Source organism: Stigmatopora argus, chromosome 1 (assembly GCF_051989625.1).
Source record: "Stigmatopora argus isolate UIUO_Sarg chromosome 1, RoL_Sarg_1.0, whole genome shotgun sequence".
NCBI lineage: Eukaryota > Metazoa > Chordata > Actinopteri > Syngnathiformes > Syngnathidae > Stigmatopora > Stigmatopora argus.
In genome coordinates this window covers 11,713,971-11,733,128 of record NC_135387.1, presented here as the reverse complement: position 1 = coordinate 11,733,128, position 19,158 = coordinate 11,713,971, and the positions used below count along the sequence as shown (strand labels likewise).

Here is a 19,158-nt window from a genome sequence, read left to right as displayed (position 1 = left end):
AGAGCTTTGAGCGCGAGAGCTGTAACCTCGCGGTTTCTCGCGACAACACGAATAAGTGGAGTTGACAGTTTGGGAATTTTAATTAATGAATTAATAACCATCATAAGTCTCTTCATAGTCTGTCACATTTTCATATAGTAGAACGTATAAAGGTTTGGACATATGTTGTAATTTGAAGACTGTATAGGCGTAACCATGGTAACCGAGGGCCACTAACAGTGGATTTGTCTCTGTTGGCGTTTTGTTGAATCGATTGGAATACAAAGGTCTTTATACTAGTACATTCCTGATTGGCGTAATCTTGAGAAATTAAATTGGTGGACGATAACAGATCAAATGACTACAACCTCATTTGGTAAGTAGTGAAGGATTACGACTTTTACATGCAAATTAACGCGAATATGTACATAAGGGAGATCAGGGTTGGTTCTATCATGATTTTGTTGTTACATTTCTACAACTTATCCATGGCGGTGTTGTAAAATTTCAGGACTGAAATTTGTTGCCCAGAAAAAATAATAGTTTTTACTGTAAAGTCACATATAACTTTGAGGTAATAGCCAATTACTTTTTCAGTGGGCAATTTCCAAATGTTCAAGATGTTCAGATGCAGCAAAAGTTGTGCCCTGCGATAATGTCAGATCTTTATTTCACCAAATTACAATGGTGTATCTTCTCCTTACAGACTTCCAAGAGAAGATGTACAAAGTTCAATTTCCTCTTGACCACTCCATTGAGACTTCTGTGGAGCGCAGACAGGCGGCTGAGGCTGCACGGAAGGCTCGGGTTTTCAATGTCAGGCAGCGCCTGATGGGCCTTGACCTGGATGCGCTCAACCAACAGACCCAGGAGAAAAAGCACCGTGAAGAAATGGAACGAGAAAGAGACAAAGCTTATGGTAAAAAATGCATAATGTTGGCCAGGATGGTGTAGCGGCGAGAAAAAGTACTACTTCTATTTATTTATAGATGAGCTCCGACTGAAGCATGATGAAGAGATGGTACAAAAAGACAAAGAGGAAAAAAAATTGCGTGAAGCTCTGCACAATGGCCTGACTCAGTACTGGCGCATCCAGCAGCGGGCGGAGGACTCGCGCGATGCCGACCTCAAGTGCCGTCTGGCGGGGGCATTCGAGAGCAACGTTTTTCAGCTGGGGCCTTCCAGCATGCAGATCTTTCAGGTTGACTGAAAAAAATGACAAATGTATAATCTCAAAACAGTCTGACTTCATTCGTGTGACTTAGGGTGAAGATGTTGGAGCGGCACAGCGAAAGAGAGAACAAATGAAAGAAACAGAAAGGGATCTGTTGACACAAACGGTTCAACATGAGAGAAGGTGCATGGAGGAGAAGCACAGAGGTGATTCTGTTGTATCCTATTTTTCTGAGCATAATGATGGCAAATAAGCATCATTGATTCCTGCGCCTTTGTTGCTAAGTAGCATTCATACATGGAAGGGAAGGGAGTACAATGTACGAGTGGGTGAACGCATGCGTGACAAAAGACACAGGTGTTGATTTGAAACACGTTCATATCATAGAGATGTTGGCAGAGAAAGAGCTGTTGCAGCAAGACATCCGATGGAAAGAGCGACACCAAGCTGAAGAAGAAAGAAGAAAAGCTGGCCTGGTAGCTCTTGACTGCTACAATCGAGCTCTGGTACAATACACAAACACACACACGTTTTCTTATTGAAGTTGATGGCAGGCGACGTGGTTAATGAGACACATTTCTTCAGCCTTTCAAATATGAGCCAAAATCCTTTAAAATGGCTGGCACTCAAGGGGGTGTCTTTTGAATGTGGCTGGCTTTGATTGAGTTTTGGAACTACGCAAACATTGAGGCTTGACAGTCTTTGGCTCTCCGCAGGCTACAGAGCAGACTGAAACACGGAAGGAGGCATATCGGGAAGAGGAGAGGGGGAATCCTGCCGAGAAATGGCGCAATTTGACATCGGCCATGATAACAGAAGGTTGGGACGCGGCAGTCAAGCAGCTGAAGGACGGGAAACCCACTGCGTCTGACGCTTGGACAGGCATGAGCCCTGAGCAGCTCAGTGCCATCTACAAGGAACGGGAGGCGCAATGCGTTGAGAGACGGGTTAGATCACATGTGTCAAAGTGGCGGCCCGGGGCCAAATCTGGCCCGCCGCATCATTTTGGGAAAGTAAATCATGAGTGCCGACTTTCGGTTTTAGGATCAAATTAAAATGAAGAGTATAGATGTATATTAAATTTCCTGATTTTCCCCCTTTTAAATCAATAATAGTAAATTTTTAATCATTTTTTTCTGTTTTAGTTAAAAAATCATTTTGTAAAATCTAAAAATATATTTCAAAAAAGTTAAAATAAACATTGTTTTAGATCTATAAAAAACTGAATATTCAGGGCCTTTAATCCAGTTCATTTAATCCATTTATAATAAAAAAAATCTAAATATTATATCTAAAATGGTCCAGCCCACGTGAAATCCAGTTGACGTTAAAGCGGCCCGCGAACCAACCCGAGTCTGACACCCTTGGGTTAGATGATGGTACTCAGCGCATCTATTTAAACGCCACAGAGATGCAATGTCAAATACGATTGCGGATTGAAAAGATTTGAAGCACAACGAGTGTTTGATTTATAATTGAGCAGTGCCTCAAGACCTTGCTCTCATTGCCAATCTCTGTTACCCTGCAAAGAGACGGCGTGATGCCGAGAAAAACCAGGAAGCGGCGTGGAACTTCCAGCTGCTCAAGGCGTCCGGAGAAGCCCGGCAGGAGGAAAGAAGAACCTCGAATCTCAGGAGAGAAAAGCGGATCCAAGCAGACCAATTCAACACGGAGCTGGCCAAAGAGCAGCAAGCACAGTGAGCAACAAATAGACATTTGAGAATCTTAATGTGTGTGTCATTTCCATGTTTTTTCTTGCTTTCAGTCAGCAGTACTTGAACAAGGAGTTGTACACCAACAAACCCTCTCAGGATTATTTCCGCCAATTTAACACCACCTCTCGCTGATGACGGCAAAAGGACTCAAGAAACATTTTCCCCAGCCTCTGTGTGACACATCAATAGGCTAATAAATAAAGTACAGAACAGATTATTCCACATACTTTATTGTCCGGTCATATACCCAGTTACGTTGGTGAATTGATGATGCAATTACACGTACATTGTCCCCATGGAGAATTGTATGTGGGGCACCCAGTCCCGAGTTGCGTTGTTCATGTACCACAATGAGGCACATTTACAAACCGGCAGTGAAATAAACTCATTGATTTCCATCACCCACGCAGTCGTTACCAGTTCCAAAAATGCTTGTGACCACTTCTGCAAACAAATGTTTTATTGTTATTTTGTAAATGATAAAACAGAAGGGAGTGGGTGCACAAGAAGAGCCCTCCCAGTTGACACCAAAAGAGCAGGAGTGGTTGTACGCCAGGCCTTGTTCAAAGCTAACATTTGCCGGGATAGAGACAAACACAGATTTCTAGCAGCAAATAAAATATTGGCCTTTTTGTGTGTCATATTTGTCCCGATAACTATCCAACAACTATTTGTCCTGAGAGTGTGGGCACTTGTATAACCTCCAGATCAAGGAGATGCGCTAGAGGAGCCCCGGGCAATCAAACATCCCGTGTTGTTTACGGCTGGCGGGGTCATGTTACACTCGTCTAGTTTTATCACTAGTGAGGCACCAACTGGTGCTGCTTACTACTTTTCATAATCATAATCAGGTAGGGGGGGATTTCACTGCAGTGCATTGTCATTTGCCATCAAACTAAACATTCAACATGTAAATATTAACAGGAAAAAAACTACAATTTTCATTAAAATGCCAAACAAAAAGTATCGACGGACAAATTGCTTTTATCTTTTCCTTATTTTATCTTTGAATTTGCTAAACGGCCAATTTTACTGCAATGGCATGTTCATATCAAAGGCAATCTTACAAAGCAGAAAATGTGACAGCTTGCTTTAAGATGATGTGCAGACATTTTAAACCTGTACGTTATAAAAGCGGTTGTGGTTGAATTCGCCATCACAATATTAGAAGGGATGTATTTACACTTTAGTAAGAAGAAAAAGGTCCTCCTCAATTCATTACCCACACTAAAGTCTCCTGTATCCGATTTAGTTGGGATATGTTGCAGTCAGTAGCGCGGAAAGTTAAGCCCAAGTTTATTCATACCCTGGTCCAATTTTGAAATAAAGTGCTTTTATTCATTGTTAACCAGCTGTAGAATTGTTGTATTTATGTTTATGATAGATTTCAGTATGCGGGATTAATGAAAACGAATTAATTTATTAAGGGCCCTTTACCCAAAATGTAAAAATACCAAATATTAATTGAAAAATGATACTTCTAACACAGCATCTCATGGTTATCAAGTCACTTTTAATCAAAATGTTGTCAGGATATGAATAGTTTATGGACTGAAATGTAATAATGTGATGTAATGTCATAATACATTCTCTGCATGTAGTGTAAATAACTATTTGCCATTATAACAGCCAGATCACCAAATACTTTCTTTCACCAGGCTGCAATATTCAACTGCATTAATGAGTGTTTGCTATAAACTCACAACACCCCAGCCCTGAATTTTCAAAGTATTCCTTCTCCAACTAAATGTTTGGTGTGACATTGTAGAAAGGGACAAGGACAAGATACAAAAAACAACACGAAGTTCATGACAACAAAGACCAAAAAAAACCTACAATACCCTCTCCAATCATAACATTACACTTGATGATCGCGTCATGACATCAATCTGGTGCTCTATGCAAAAACCAGCAGGCACAGGAACTTGTAAGGACCAAGAGCTATAATACTGTAATATGGCTAAATAGATAAACGCAGATGCAAATATATACACCAGATGCTACGCGGCATTTTATAGCAGGTTCCTCTTATGAGCATTCAGTGTTAGTTAGGGTATGAAACCTGGCTTTAGTTCTCTCGGTCAAAATATCTATGAACTAATGATAATATTTGAATCAACAACACTATACAAATACACAATGTGTATATATATCGTGTTGAATATGTGATTAGATTGTAAAAAATGCTCTTTAACGTAAAAAATACGCTGGCACTTACCTTGTGTGAAATCATAGGGGGGGTAAAAACTGTCTGAATTACAATGCTGTGGTACAGCAGCTGTTTCACACACCACACTTCACGTTCAGTCTACAGCTGCTTCATATGCAGCTCCCTTCATTCATTTCTACTGCACAATATTCTTTAATTCAAACTTTTTGGAAATGTTTTGAAGCAAGAAGAAAAGAAGACAGATGAAAGTTAATCATTTTACATTATACACTACACAGATGAAGAAGGACCAGGGAAAGTAATCGGATTTCTCCAGGTCAGCATTGGTCGGATTTTGCGTCACACTGTCCACTGCTTTGGACATGCCTTTGGTCAAAATAGTCCAGTCCGTCAGATGATACTATCTGAACTGTCGATACATTGATTGCGTCTTAGTCGTCAAACTATACTCATCGGGGAACAGGAGTGTACGGGCACCTATGTGTTGACATGTTTTGGTCTGACGGTTCTCCATGAATGCACGGAGGTTAATCAAGGATGGTGACTTGGTTGGGCAGGCCATTGGTGGGGTTATGCAGGGAGTTATCCAGCACCTGTGCTCCTCCGCCGGGCCGGCTAAGCTGGCTGGCCAACGACTCATCCAGGTTGACTTCGGTGGTCAGCACGCTGCTGCCGTTGAAGTCCAAGTTGTCCTCGCTGCACAGCTTACTCTCCTCGCATAACGACGGCTGGCTGGCAGTACGCTTCTCCTCCAGGTCGCTGCAAGAAGGAGTAGATCAATGAGGGCTTAGGTAGAGCAGAAACCTTTCTCCGAGTGCAAGCCACGTGCAAGGTGCCATTGTCATGGGAAAAAGTTCAGCTAGGCCAGCATAATACTGCAGGAATGCGGTTAAAAAAAACAAAAAAAACAAAGCATACCTTTCTAGAGATCTGCAAATCAGTAGCAGGCAACGGGGAAAAGAAAAGACAATAAGGGGAGCAGTATGGTTCAAGGAAGCTCAAAAGTGCAGAAGGAATTGGGATGGGAACAATGGAGTCCAGATCAAAACAAAATGTGACCAACCTGTACTCTCCAAAGGTCTCGTCCTTCATCGGCCGGGCCTCTGAGTCCATTGGGCCTTCCTCTTTGTCTTTCACTAAATAAGGGAGAAATAGTTTGACTTCAACATCAGTTTGATGTTCTCCTTTCAATATTTATATTTGGAAAGCAGTGGTCAGTATTGTTGTCCTCAAGACCTCACTCACTATCCAACACTATTATTCGGGCTTTCACTACCTTTCAAAAGGAAAAACTGTACTTCAATATAGAAAGAAATCTCAAACAAAACCAAGGTAATGCGGGGCAGCATTCTGTCTACACTACATATGAAGAGAGTGAGTGCCACAGAGGAAATAAAACAGGGATTAACGGCATATGTAGGCCATGCAAGTTCTCAGCTGGGACCTTCCCGACTTAATAATAGGAAGTGTTGTTCTTTCCAATTTTGCTACCCATCGAAAATTGCGACATTACGGTTCTGCGCAAGTTACATCACTTGTGTACGCCCATCATTTGTTTGCTTCCTTTGTCAAAAAGATCTAAAATATTGGTGACTAGAGCAGTCAACACGACTTTATTGATATCGCAACTGAAACATCAAAATATGCACCCACCAAAAAGTAACGATTAAAAAGACAACCACAATCAGAAAAAGCTTCAGTATACGTACTATATATGTCAACGGAGTAAAATGTGACCACAAACCGCTAAAGCCAACAATATTCCTGTATTAGGGGGCCCGATGGATGAGTGTTTGCACATTGGCCTCAAAGTTCTGTGGTCCATGGTTTGATCCCAGGTCGGGCCTCACTGTGTGGAGTTTGTATGTTCTCCCCGGGCTTGCATGGGGTTTCTCCTGGTAGTTTGTTTTTCTCCCACATCACAAAACATTCATATAGGCTGGTTGAACACTAAATTGCCCTTAGGTATGAGTTTGAGTGTGAATGGTTGTCCCTCTCCTTGTGCCCTGTGATTGGCTGGCCACCAATTCAGGGTGTCCCCCGCCCCACCTGGAGCTGGAAGTCAGTTAGGATAGGCTCAAGCACCTTTCGCGACCCTCGTGAGGATATGCGGTACAGAAAATGAATGTATGAATAGGGAATATCAAAACTTGCCTGAATACTTCCCCCCTTTGTTCCTCCGAACAAAGCAGAGGATGAGAAGAATGAGCAGCAACAGCACGATGGCGCTCACCAGGCCAATGAACCAGCCCTGGGTCGCGATGCTGGGCTGCACCTCAGTCACTCCTTAAAATTAGATGAATGTTTGTTATACACCAAATGGCTGGGGGACATTTTTAAAAGAAGAAACATCAGACATGTGATTTCTGTCAAGTTGGCATCTCCCTGGGGACTGAAAATACACTTAGCAAATCATCCCATGACAGTTAAAAGCACTTTAATAGCGGCGCAGGGAACTACAAGGGGTTCGCAATTGGACCCGTTTCATATCTAATCATAGGAAACATCAGACAAGATGAAAGAAGCCAGTGTACAGCAGTACCTGTTCCCAGTGTGTCAATTTCAGTTTGAAAAAAGGTGACGTTGCTATGGGTGAAGTGTAGATGGTAATGAGAACCAGGTCTCAGGCCCTGGAGCTGGTAGAAGGAGCGAGAGGAGTCCACTTTCTCCGTATTCTTCCATTTATTAGCACCTGAATGAAAATATCATACCTTAAGATCCACTTTTCAAAGAATATTATTTTAACATCCAATTATGATATAGGGAATATTAGACCGTACCATTCTTTTTGAGGTATTGAATCAGAAATTGAACATTTCTATGCCTCTTCATGGAAAACCAACTTATATTTGCAAAGTTCTCTCCAGGAGATACACTAATGTTGACAGGAGGTGCTGAAAAACACGACATAGAGAGAATCGCAATTGGTAGTCACTGATGCTGAATGAAGCATGTACGCCCAAAGGGGCATAAGAGGCTGCATACTTCCATCCAAAGTGGTGGCCCCTTCCCTCACAATGGGTTCTCCCTCTCCAGCAGTAGTGCGCCCCCTGAGGTAGAAACGGTAGTGGCTATGACGATCCAGGCCCTTCAGGGTGAAGTGGCTGCTTGTAGGATCATCTATCTCCTCCACTTGCATAGGACTGTCATCACTCTCTACAACTGAATGTGGACAAGAAAGACATCCAATAGGAACAACATCTTTGAGCATTGTCATTTCAGTGGAAGTGGCCCTTAATCATTAATTTGGATAATAAGGATGTTGACTTGGTTGGGCAGGCCATCAGCGACTTTTTAAGTCAACTTATCTCAAATGGGTCCAGAACCAAATCCAGGATGATATAAGGAATTGAATTCTGCTCACTTTGTTGGTACTGCAAGCGGTATCCAACAAGAATCCCATTGGGCTGGCTTGGTGGTGTCCAACGCAGTGTCATTTCCGTCTCAGATGGGCTGTCTAGTGCCAGGGATGTTGGCGGATGAGGAACTAGTCAAAGAATGTAGATGGTTAAATGGGCTGTTATATTGCACTTATTTTATCTGCAACACCTCACAATCACTGCCACTGGTGGTTGTAGATGCCAAATATCTAGGACTGATCCTGAAACCCTCACGAGGTTTCCCTTTCTCACCTCCTTCCTCAGTCTCGAAAGGCAGCATCTCCGAATGCGGTCCATCTCCTTTGCTGTTGAACACGCTGACTGTCAAGGTGTAGTGGGAGTATGGTTGGAGATCACCAATCACTTTCCTCTCCTCATTGGCTCCAGTCTCCACTATGACAGTGATCTTCGGCTCCCTGGCCTTCCGAGCCACATGGTGACCCCGTGGGCCAAACCTAGTCAGATGAAGCTGAAGCCAAAAATGTATACATATATATTTACATGTTTAGAACATACAAGACATTACATTTTTTTTAATGACAGAACTAAAGAGATTATATCTTTACCCTGTAGCCGAGCAAGTGTCCTCTGACTGTCTCTCTGTCTATTGGAGACCAAGTCACCTTGATGGCAGTGCTATTCAATATGTCCATGCCCACATTCATGGGAGCCTCAAGTGGAACTAAGGCACAAGAAAAAATATTAGGGGTGCAAAATGTGCACCAATAATGCCGGTCAAGCGTCTTATCTTACAATTTTCGCCAGAATAGCCAATTACAGGATCCGGCTCGGGTCCCTCCCCGTATTCATTGACGGCTTGCACTTTGATCTCGAAAGCAGAGAAGTTACCAATCTTAGTAACTACTAATGGTGGTGCTGTCGTGTTGTTGGGGTGCCAGTCGGGCCCGCTGCCAACCACACTCCTCCACAGGACATGATACTTGAAACCAGGTCCATTATAGTCTCGTTTGTCCATTTCCTAACATAAGAAGCACACGAAACGATGAAGGATAAAACCCTTAAGGAAAATAGTTGACGTGGCTTGATGGAGTTGCACATCAAGTACCTCCCAGTTAATGACGAGTGTATCTGGGTCAGCAGATTCACTTCTGACATCTTCAGGGTTCCTGTCCGGTACTGGGGTCATAATGAGATGTTATAGAATAGTAGTAGGAATGAGCAGCCATAAACACTAGAAATGGCTCGAACCTTCAGGAGTTGTGCTGTGGATTTCAGTCGGCTTGCTCGGAGCACTCTTGCCCACCCCATTGATGGCAATGACACGGAAACGGTACGACATGTAGGGCCAGAGAGAGAGACTGGCACGGTTGTCATTCCCCGATACTTTGCTCAACTCTTCCCAACCTTGCTCATTTGAAACCTGATCCTCAAACTCGATCACATACGCTGCAGCGATTCACATGATTGAAAGCAGAGAGATTTTAAAGGAACGTCTTCGAAACATCCCGTATCTAGTAAATGTGTGTTAATACTAACCAATGACAGGGCTGTTGTGTTCATCTCCAGGAGTCCAACTGAGGGTGATTGCACGCTTTTTGGGATGGGTCAGCTGCAGTAGAGTAGGAGGGTCTGGACGATCTGTAAACAATAAAATATACTTTATATTGCCATAATAGGCACCTATTATGATTCATTTTACATGACTAATGTACGTGAATATTTTCAGACAGCATTTAATGTTTATCGGTACCAAGGCTCACCATGGAGAGTGAGTGTGGCAGTTGCTACGGCCATGTCCAGATTAGTGATAACCTGACACATGTAGTTTCCTTGATCTTTAGGTTCTGTATTAGATATAATCAAGTCCGGTCCTTTGAAGGTATATCTACAAGAACAAAAGTAGGGAATGAGTATATTATTTACAGATTGGTGGATGGATGGATAGATACACAGTCATGTCTAACTTCATATCGTTGTCAGATTCGAAGAGCTTCTGGTTGTTCTTTCTCCATTGAATAAGTGGCGACGCGAGTTTGGGGTCCACTTGAAAAAGACAAGTGAAAATGGCAGTTTGTCCAGGCTGCACCTTCAGATTCTGCGGAGGTGACTGAATCACTGTTCTATCTGCAGGAAAAATATAAGGAGACATTGAGGCATTACACCTGCCTGAGTGTTTGTGTGTATGCCTGTGTGCCACTCACTGAGGACTTCCAGCTCTGCATTAATGGACAGGTTGGTGTTCTGCACAGAGCACGTGTAGTAGCCTTCATCATCATGTGTGACATTGAAGATTTGCAGACCACCGGTGGTAAGAGGGTTAATTCTGGAATCAGCCAGAAGGAACGACTCCCTGCCACTCTTCCTGCAAAAAACATCGGCAATATGACATAGTGGTGGTTAGATAAACAAAGCAGTACAGTTTTGGGCTTCATCATTTTTCTACCAACTTGATCAATATATCATCAAAACAGTCTGAAGCACAATCTTGATACTTCCAGATTTTGCAAATGAATGTGTGTGTTATAAATGCCGACATGCTAGTTTTCAAATATCAATCAAAGAATCTTCAGAGGCCTGTGACCCTAATGTGGATAAAGCGGTTCAGAAAATGAGATGTGAGATGGGAATCTTCAGAGTAATAATAACAATAATCACACTCCAGATTCAACAGTGGTTGCTAATGAAATGCGCTGTGCACTATCAAATTATTCAATCAAATGACAATAAGAAAGAAAAAAAAGAATGTATAATTGGTCGTGCAGGTGTCTCACCATGTGATCTTGGGCTTAGGAGACCCAAAGTTGTCACACTCCAGTAAAACCTTTTGGCCTTCAGTAACTGTGTAAATGTTGCCATCCTCAGTCAAGATCTGCGGCGGCAGCTCTGGAAACAACAAAGGAAGAGGGACACTGTCACAAATCATGCGGATGATTGGATTTTGGACAAATCTAACATTCCAATACTTTAAGAAAAGTTGTGTTTTTGTTTTTGTTTGTTTCCTGAGTACTATAGATATCTGTACTTCTACTTGAAAGCAGAGTTTGAGTACTTAAGCCAAGTGTGCTATATCTAAGTAGTACAGTATAATTGAGAACCCTCACCAATAACATAAACATTAGTGTTTGACAGGATGTCTCCATGCTTGTTGGAGGCCTTGCACTGGTAGATAGCAGTGTCTCCAAAATTGACATCCGCTAGGATAAGAGAGCCGCTAGGTGTCAGAGTGCGTCTGGCATCTCTGTCGGTCGCTGTTAAAAAAAAATCAAAAGAAAATAAAATGCATGTAACTACGCACATGGTTCTCTATGTGTATTTATTTGTGTACTTTACATGAGAGCGGGGTCCCGTTAATGGTCCATGTGATGGTTGGAGAGGGGATGCCCTCTGCCTGGCAGTCGAGTCTGACATTCTCACCAGGAGCGTACAATCTACTGACTGGTTCTTTGGTCCAATAGGGAGAAGCTGGAATAATAAGGTCATATGAAAATAACAAAATAAACCATGTAATTGTTTTTCAACTTCAAAAAAGGAATTGAATAAATATAATTGAAACATTGTGGAGCTAAAAGTGTTTAAATGCACGGTAAGAGTTGGGGGTGTTCTTGGCATACCTTCCACCGCCACAATGTAAGTGTGTGCGCTCTTCCCTTGGGAATTCTCAGCGAGACACTGATACTCGCCAGCATCGCTCTCGGAGATATTTGTAAAGCGCAGACGACGGTCGTATTTCTCTTTGGCAATCCGCAACTCGGACATCTCGCCATCCTTCCGAAGCCAGAGTACTTTGGGCGTTGGACTGAGCATAAAGTATGGGGGAGTGATAATAAAAAAAAAAGTGAGAGGCAGTCGAGGGAGATGCAAGAGGCAAAAGTGGTAGGAGAGAGAGAAAGTTAATGTAAAAAAGTTAATGTTATAAAGTTGTAATAGTAATAAAGTTAATGTATGTTGGTAAGATGAAAGTCAAGAAGCTCGGTTTGATTAGGTGTGTTTCCAAGCTTTATGTATTGAACTCAAGCATTTACACTACAATATATGCACACACTTAAACACTCACTAGCCTTGGACGATGCACTCAAGCTCTAGGGTCTGCCCCCTGAGTGCATGATAAGTGCTGCGACTTCCAGTAGGTCTCATCATGTGAGGCCGCCTGTTCCGTAGCACCGAGTTGGCTGAAGCACAAACATTCACATGCAAAGGATTTAATTTGTCCGTCTCTAAGCGTCGTCGACTCTGGAAGAGGTCTTGTGTTAACATATGCAGCCATTTCTGACATTTGCTTGGGATAAACTGAACTGAATGTTGAAAAGATTTAGAACTTAATGAGCGTGGGTCTATTTAGTCCATAACCCTTAACCTATTTTTGGTCATTAAATAAAAAAAGATCTACCTCATAAAGACCTGGCATCCACATAGGCAAATGTTGCATTTTGAGTCATGTAGGCCACAATATTAATATTTGGTGTAAAAGTGTGGCCTGATAGGATTAAATGTCGTTCATTAAATTTGGTTGCTTTTCCAGCAAAGTTGATACAACATTGGGTTCAGGTTCAATCCCTTTTTAGGGGCTGGCTTGGGTAAAATAAAACATGTGGTGTCCACAAGGACACTAACAGGAGTTTAAGATCATGTGACACAAAGCTTGTTGATTATTTAATTAAGGGTTGTTTGTTTCTATTTTGTATACCTTAAAAAATGGTTAAAATAATTGAAATGTATTGGGCAAAAAAGACCAAAAAATGTATTTTTGAAGCAATATTGCGGTGGAGGAAATATGTACACCATTCATCTAACCTTCCAAAATATAAATAAAAGCCAGCTATTTGTCCAGTCTCTCCCAGTTAGATTGTATTAATGGACAAAGAAGATTGATCTCATGCAGGCTTGAGTTTGCCTCAAGGAAAACTTACAGGGGGTGACAGTCAGAATGACAGGTTCCTTTGCCAGAATGGTGCGAGTTGCCAAAAACTGGACATTGCAAGTGTAGTCATTCCTACTGTCTGTGGTTTTCAGGTGGGCAAAGTACAGGTTACCATCCTTGCCCAGCATCACCCTTTCACTCTGGTTAATGTGGTGAAGCTCTGCAAGAAGAGATGTGACAGCAATCTAATTATTTATGGTATAGATAGACATGGCAAATTTTCAGAAATAAGATTCAAAATTAGGGACCTGATTACTTATGAGGTACTTTTGAGTATTTTACTTAAACAATGACTTTTCTATCAACAGCCATTTTACAGAAGAACATTTGAACAAGTCAAGTTGTGATGAATTATCATGGAGATACATTTGAAGTGTTGGTATACTCACTCCAGTCCATCCAGTGAATGATGGGCTCCATGGAGCTCTCCGGGGGGTTGCATTTCAAAACAATACTGCTCCCTTCTTCTGACCTTACATGGACTTTCTTCTCCTTCTGCTGGGTCGGCGGGGCTGAATAAGGAAATGCTTACTCATATAGATGTAAACAACTGTCTGTGCTGTATTTACCATGGTGGCTTGTAAGCCTTGTTTTGTACATCCCCATGTTTGACCATGTCACAAAATATATAAAGTATTTTTTTTTACTTGGGGAAATACTCATAACCAATGTTCCCTCTAAGCTGCGCGCGTGCGCAATTGCGCACTACTCTCGTCTTCTCTGCGCACAGCAAATCATATGGAGCGCACAAAATAAAATCCCATTTTTTTTATTATTATTATTTTTTTTTAGCTGTGAGGCCGACGTGCGAACCACTCATCCGCCGGGCCGCCCATTCATAGATATTAATCATTACATTTTATTATTACTAAATCATTTATGTGTAGTAGACATACACCTGCTTATGGCAGGTGTGATACTGGTGTGTGCCCATAGCGAACAATGATGATGTTGCTCACATCGGTACTCAGTGTGCTCAGGGAGGTTGTCTTTCTGCCCAGACAAACAAAAAATTAGAGGGAACATTGCTCATAACTCGAAAAACTCAGTAGTTCCACCGCGGTATTATTTCAGCATTTCCTTGGCAACAAGACCTTGACAAGGAGGGGCTGGAGAGTAAAGCAAAGCGCCTCTTTTGTCTCGAGGAAGTGGAACAATGTGATTTGTGAGTTGAACGTGCTATATTTGTTTCCTGCCTCCCCTCTGCTCATTGCGCGTAACCCCACGGGAGCCACTGAAGAGGGCTTGGTGTGACATAAGCTCACGAGCGTTTCTGGGGGAACGGTTGTCAGGGAAACTGAGCGAAGGAGGTCGCCCTGCAGAGATCCAGTCACATAGGTGGAGGGATATACATACAAGTGTTCTTTGCATCACACTGGTGCAAGGGCTTGCTGGTATAAATGGAGGTGAATATTATGTTCGTGAATGTCATTATGTTCTAGGTGACAGTACCCTGTTGTCCCTACATGAGCATTTAGCAAGAAACAAGCTCTTTAGAAAGCTTCACACAGCTCTGATATTGCCAGTAAACTCTTAATTAGCTTGCTATAGAACATTTAAAGGAACACTGAAGCATCTCATCTTATTTTCTGAACCGATTTATCCTCACTAGGGTTGCGTAGGGTGCCGGAGCCAATCCCAGCTGACTTCAGGCCAGAGGCAGAGGACATCCTGAATTGGTGGCCAGCCAATCACAGGGCACAGGGAGACAAACAACCATTCACACTCGCACTCATATCTAGGGGCAATTTTAGAGTGTCCATTCAGGCTACACTGCATGTCTTTGGAATGTAGGAGGAAACCGGAGTACCCAGAGAAAACCCACGCAGGCCCGGGGAGAACCTGCAAACTCCACACAGGTGGACCAACCTGGATTTGAACCCAGGTCTCCCACTGTGAGGCCGATGCTCCAACCACTCAGCCGCCGGGCCGTCCTACACTGAAGCATGTCAAATATAATTTAGCTTTTTATGTGTGGTAAGAATTGGAAAATGTCAATTAATAACATAAAGGGTGGGGTCTCCAATGCTGGAAATTTCATGCAAGTAACATGAAAGCTGCCTTATGTGTGAATTAGATATTTTGTACAAACATATGCTATCTTCTGACTCTAGAGTTGAGTTCTAAACTGCCATGTTATTTTCTCGATTGAACTACATGATTAGGATTTAATTCCAAAATTATTCATTCGTTCATATTCGGAACCGCTTCATCTCAAACGGATAACTTTTCTAAATAATATCGAATTACTTGTAAGTAAGCGATTTCTAAAATAATCAATCATCAAAAATTCACCATCGGTGCGAAGTGTGGCCTCATTGGAGACCGCCGTGCCGAGCTCGTTGGATGCGTAGCACACATATTTGCCCTGGTAATTTTTTAGGGAGTCCACATTGTTGCTGAGGGTGTAGAAGGCGAAGGAGCCGGGTCGCTCGGTCACTTTTAGCTCCGGGTCGGTGCCCGGGTCAAACTCCTCCCCGTCCTTCGTCCATCGGAAACTGGAAGAAAATAAAGACATAAAGGAACTTTAATAAGTGCATGTCTTCATGTGGCTGAATTTGAGGATGGAAATTAATTTAAGGCCCGATGGGACTCCTGACTTTATTACATCTCATTGTAATATTTCTCCTTTTCCTGGCAAGCACTGCAGTCTTCCACTTTGAGAAGATTACTTGCCGACATTTGTCCTTTGTTGATAACAGAATTGTGACAGTGTTGATTTCCTCTCCTGGTGGAATAGCTATCAAGGAGACTGAATGTCACCCCGGGTGCCCAGAACAGGGTGTGCCGAAAGAGAGCGACAGAGTGTGTTATAGTCAAGGGTGAAATGATGCGAGTGACAGAAAAATGAAAGAAATGATCTTCCATCATTTCCTGGTCTGTCTTGGAGTGTTATGTTTAAAGGGAGTTGGAAGGTGACTGCTTATTGGCTGCGGATTGAATGATCACGGCCCTAATATCGCAAAACAGACTGTGAATCATTCAGTTTCGCAAAACCTAGTCTGACACCTCCTCGTACGGTATAACAGTGCACCATTTTACATTTGTGCCACTAGAAAAAAGAAAAAAAAAAAGGACCGGTGTGTGCGTGCGTGCGTGCGTGCGTGTGAATACGAACATGGGCGGAGGACTGCCTATGGCTTCGCAGGTCATGACCAAGTCTTCAATGCTGAAGAGGGTGACAGACTCTGGCTGTGTGATGATTACTGGAGGCCTCTTGACTGCAAGGATCAGAAACACATATGGTCACAATATATTGAAATATTAGTGAAGAACACGCTAAAATGCACATGAACTCAAAACATCTGAACATCGGTTTAGTACCAGCTTCTGTCACATTACGGATATTTTAACTATAAGTGCGATGCTACCATGATCTTAAAATATCAGGAGAAGACAAATAGGATTGATCTACTCATCCAAAGAGCATCTTTATTACATGGCAGTGCTGCATATTTGATGGATTTCATTACACATGCATTAGCTTGGTCGCATACGACCCCAGAGAATGCCTTCGATCCTTGCGACCAGAAGATGGAAAGACACCAATCGTTTTAAGGTTAACAGCTGCCAATAACTATCATTCAGTAAATAGGATAAAGGCAAGAGTGCAAGATAAGGAGTACAATGTTGCCCGAGGAGGAAATTGCTTGAGAGGAGAGGAAATGGATGCCTGCATCATTCAAGTAGGATTTGAAGGAGGTATTTTAGATCAACATTGGTGTGGGGGCTCATCTTTACCTCATAACACTGTCACAGTTATTGGATTAAAGCTTACAAACCCTTGTTCAAATAACTGTTTTTCATATCAAAGGAATTAAATCCTTTCAATTTTTCATACTGAATGTGACATATTATTACATTTATAACGTTGTTGAAAATGAAAGGAAAAAGACTGAAATTGAATTTGGGAAATTATCTTTATATCTATAATACAGTCAACCTTTTACCAAGTCTTGTTAACACCAAAGCCAACTTGTGGTGTAGAGGTTCACTCGCCTAACTTTGGTACGGGCAGGCGTGGGCTCAATTCCCGCTTGTGCTGGTATTATTGGTGATGCATTTACCTCTCTGTGTGCCCTATAGCTGACTGGTGACTTCTCTTGGGTGAAGTCTACCTTTTGCCTGAAGACAGCTGGGTTAGGCTCCAGCAACCCCTGCAACCCTTTCGAATATCGGTGGTATGGAAGATGAATCATTATAATTACTGAATGAGACAACCTGAACTAAATTCTAAATGCAAAAGCATGCCGAGTTCTAACCACCTAAATTCCCTTCTTTTCAGTCAAAAGCCACGAGAAAAGGGTGAAATTATCTGCTGGTTCCTAAGTAAATTTGACTAACCTGGGTCTCTTGAAATAAAAAATATAGAAAATAAGCTAAACAGGATTATTTTAAGCAATAAATTCTGATATATAAACTTTTAATTGTAATCTTAATACAATTATTTGACTAGATTTAAGAAAATTAATCAGTTTAAACATTTTTTCACTCATAATTTAATTGACCTAGTAACAAATGGTGAAAGTGTACCTATAATAGAGACCAGGTGGTATATGGAATTGAAGCAGCAATTAGAACAGACTTTAAAAATGTGACTTGAAAGTAGAGCAAAAAGACCATTGAACGATGATGACGCAGGGACCGATGGAGAGAGAAATCGACTAAAGGTTCCACGAGTGAGAATGATGGATCCCGTGGAAGCTAATAATGATAATTTGATCAAGAAGAGGCTCTTGAGCAAAATAAAATTGAGGCCCGGGGCTACATAGAGGAGGAGGGTGGCAATTTTGCTTTCCAATGATACCCATGTGACAGCACAAAAAACAAAACACAAAAAAATACAAATAAATGAAAAGACTCAACATCACATGCTCAAACCCTAAAACAGATGCACAAACACATTTACCAAATGCTGGATATATTAAAATGCAACACACTGATTCCTTACAGTGCACTGGATGGAAAATAAATGCGGCAGCATAATGAAAGTGTTTACAAGCAACTTTGTCAGCACCTGCATTATTAAAGTTTGTTCAACGTTAAAAGCACTTACGGTCACTTATGTGGTCTGATGATGTCCACAGTTAAGGCCAGAGAGCAAGCGTGAGGGAGAAAATGTTTTAGTTATCATATACAAGAGAGAGTTCAATATGAAGAAATTAGATAGACTGCAGTTGTTTCTCATGCTCTTATGACAGAAGTGAAAAAGACAATTTAGTGATAGGAACGATGAGGTCAATCCTGTCCACAGAAATATTTATCGGGGTTCGGTTCGATGCAGGTTTATAAAAGCAACTTTCTGACGTTTTGCTTATCAAATCTTTTTTTGTAAAATTTTTTTATAGTGTGAACCTTTTGCTAAGTCACACATTAAATGTGCAAAATGTATCCCTTGGGATATGGGTGACCAGAGTTATATCTTTTAAAGTAAAAGTCATCATTTCCCAATAACTAAGTTTTGACTTGGGACAGGGGGAAAGTAAAGAGTGAGCAGAAAGAATGCAACCTAATTTTCAAAATCAAGGCTTTCATGAACCCATTGCCACAGTAAGTTGACATTTACTGTCAAATCAGTATACGGTTTAAAAGAATTAAGAATTGTTCACCTTTTAAAAAACTGCGGTGTGCCTGCACTCGTATCTTAATTTCATGCTTTTGATTGAGATTTTGTTTTGTACTTATTTAAATTAGCATGTCATCCCGTGTCACGGAACAGATCTTGAGGTTCAAATGCACAATCAATGTACGGTAGCGTAGCTAGGTGACAAAACAACAACAATCATGATAGATTAACGGTATAACGACATACTCTTGTGAGGCAGTCATCCTTGTCAAATTGATCTTTCTCACTGACTCTC

The 19,158-nt window shown here is 41.8% G+C and overlaps 2 protein-coding genes across 5 annotated transcripts in view; one reads left to right on the top strand and one right to left on the bottom strand.

The window, feature by feature from the left end:
- The first annotated feature begins 66 nt into the window (after positions 1-66).
- Positions 67-4,246, top strand: ribc1 (RIB43A domain with coiled-coils 1). Its single transcript, XM_077596733.1, has 8 exons — positions 67-355; positions 686-898; positions 969-1,180; positions 1,245-1,359; positions 1,541-1,659; positions 1,870-2,100; positions 2,684-2,850; positions 2,919-4,246. Exons 1-8 carry the CDS (start codon positions 337-339, stop codon positions 2,998-3,000), a joined length of 1,158 nt encoding a protein of 385 aa, XP_077452859.1. The 5' UTR covers positions 67-336; the 3' UTR covers positions 3,001-4,246.
- Positions 3,081-19,158, bottom strand: part of l1cama (L1 cell adhesion molecule, paralog a) — a 36,803-nt gene continuing 20,725 nt past the window's right edge. For 2 of the 4 annotated variants that reach the window (XM_077596697.1, XM_077596706.1), the window contains exons 3-29: positions 18,354-18,368; positions 16,416-16,518; positions 15,593-15,795; positions 13,687-13,809; positions 13,287-13,457; positions 12,434-12,548; positions 11,991-12,175; positions 11,710-11,841; positions 11,481-11,627; positions 11,151-11,262; positions 10,581-10,741; positions 10,344-10,503; positions 10,140-10,264; positions 9,916-10,017; positions 9,628-9,825; positions 9,485-9,555; positions 9,172-9,397; positions 8,985-9,100; positions 8,671-8,887; positions 8,403-8,525; positions 8,024-8,200; positions 7,819-7,932; positions 7,581-7,730; positions 7,193-7,324; positions 6,102-6,174; positions 5,957-5,968; positions 3,081-5,797 (exon numbers count right to left, since the gene is read on the bottom strand). In XM_077596697.1, the coding sequence (XP_077452823.1) occupies positions 5,566-5,797; positions 5,957-5,968; positions 6,102-6,174; positions 7,193-7,324; positions 7,581-7,730; positions 7,819-7,932; positions 8,024-8,200; positions 8,403-8,525; positions 8,671-8,887; positions 8,985-9,100; positions 9,172-9,397; positions 9,485-9,555; positions 9,628-9,825; positions 9,916-10,017; positions 10,140-10,264; positions 10,344-10,503; positions 10,581-10,741; positions 11,151-11,262; positions 11,481-11,627; positions 11,710-11,841; positions 11,991-12,175; positions 12,434-12,548; positions 13,287-13,457; positions 13,687-13,809; positions 15,593-15,795; positions 16,416-16,518; positions 18,354-18,368 (3,695 nt within the window). In that variant the 3' untranslated portion in view covers positions 3,081-5,565. The remainder of the gene's footprint in view (positions 5,798-5,956; positions 5,969-6,101; positions 6,175-7,192; positions 7,325-7,580; positions 7,731-7,818; positions 7,933-8,023; positions 8,201-8,402; positions 8,526-8,670; positions 8,888-8,984; positions 9,101-9,171; positions 9,398-9,484; positions 9,556-9,627; positions 9,826-9,915; positions 10,018-10,139; positions 10,265-10,343; positions 10,504-10,580; positions 10,742-11,150; positions 11,263-11,480; positions 11,628-11,709; positions 11,842-11,990; positions 12,176-12,433; positions 12,549-13,286; positions 13,458-13,686; positions 13,810-15,592; positions 15,796-16,415; positions 16,519-18,353; positions 18,369-19,158) is intronic. The other 2 variants (XM_077596713.1, XM_077596720.1) reach the window with 2 other exon arrangements.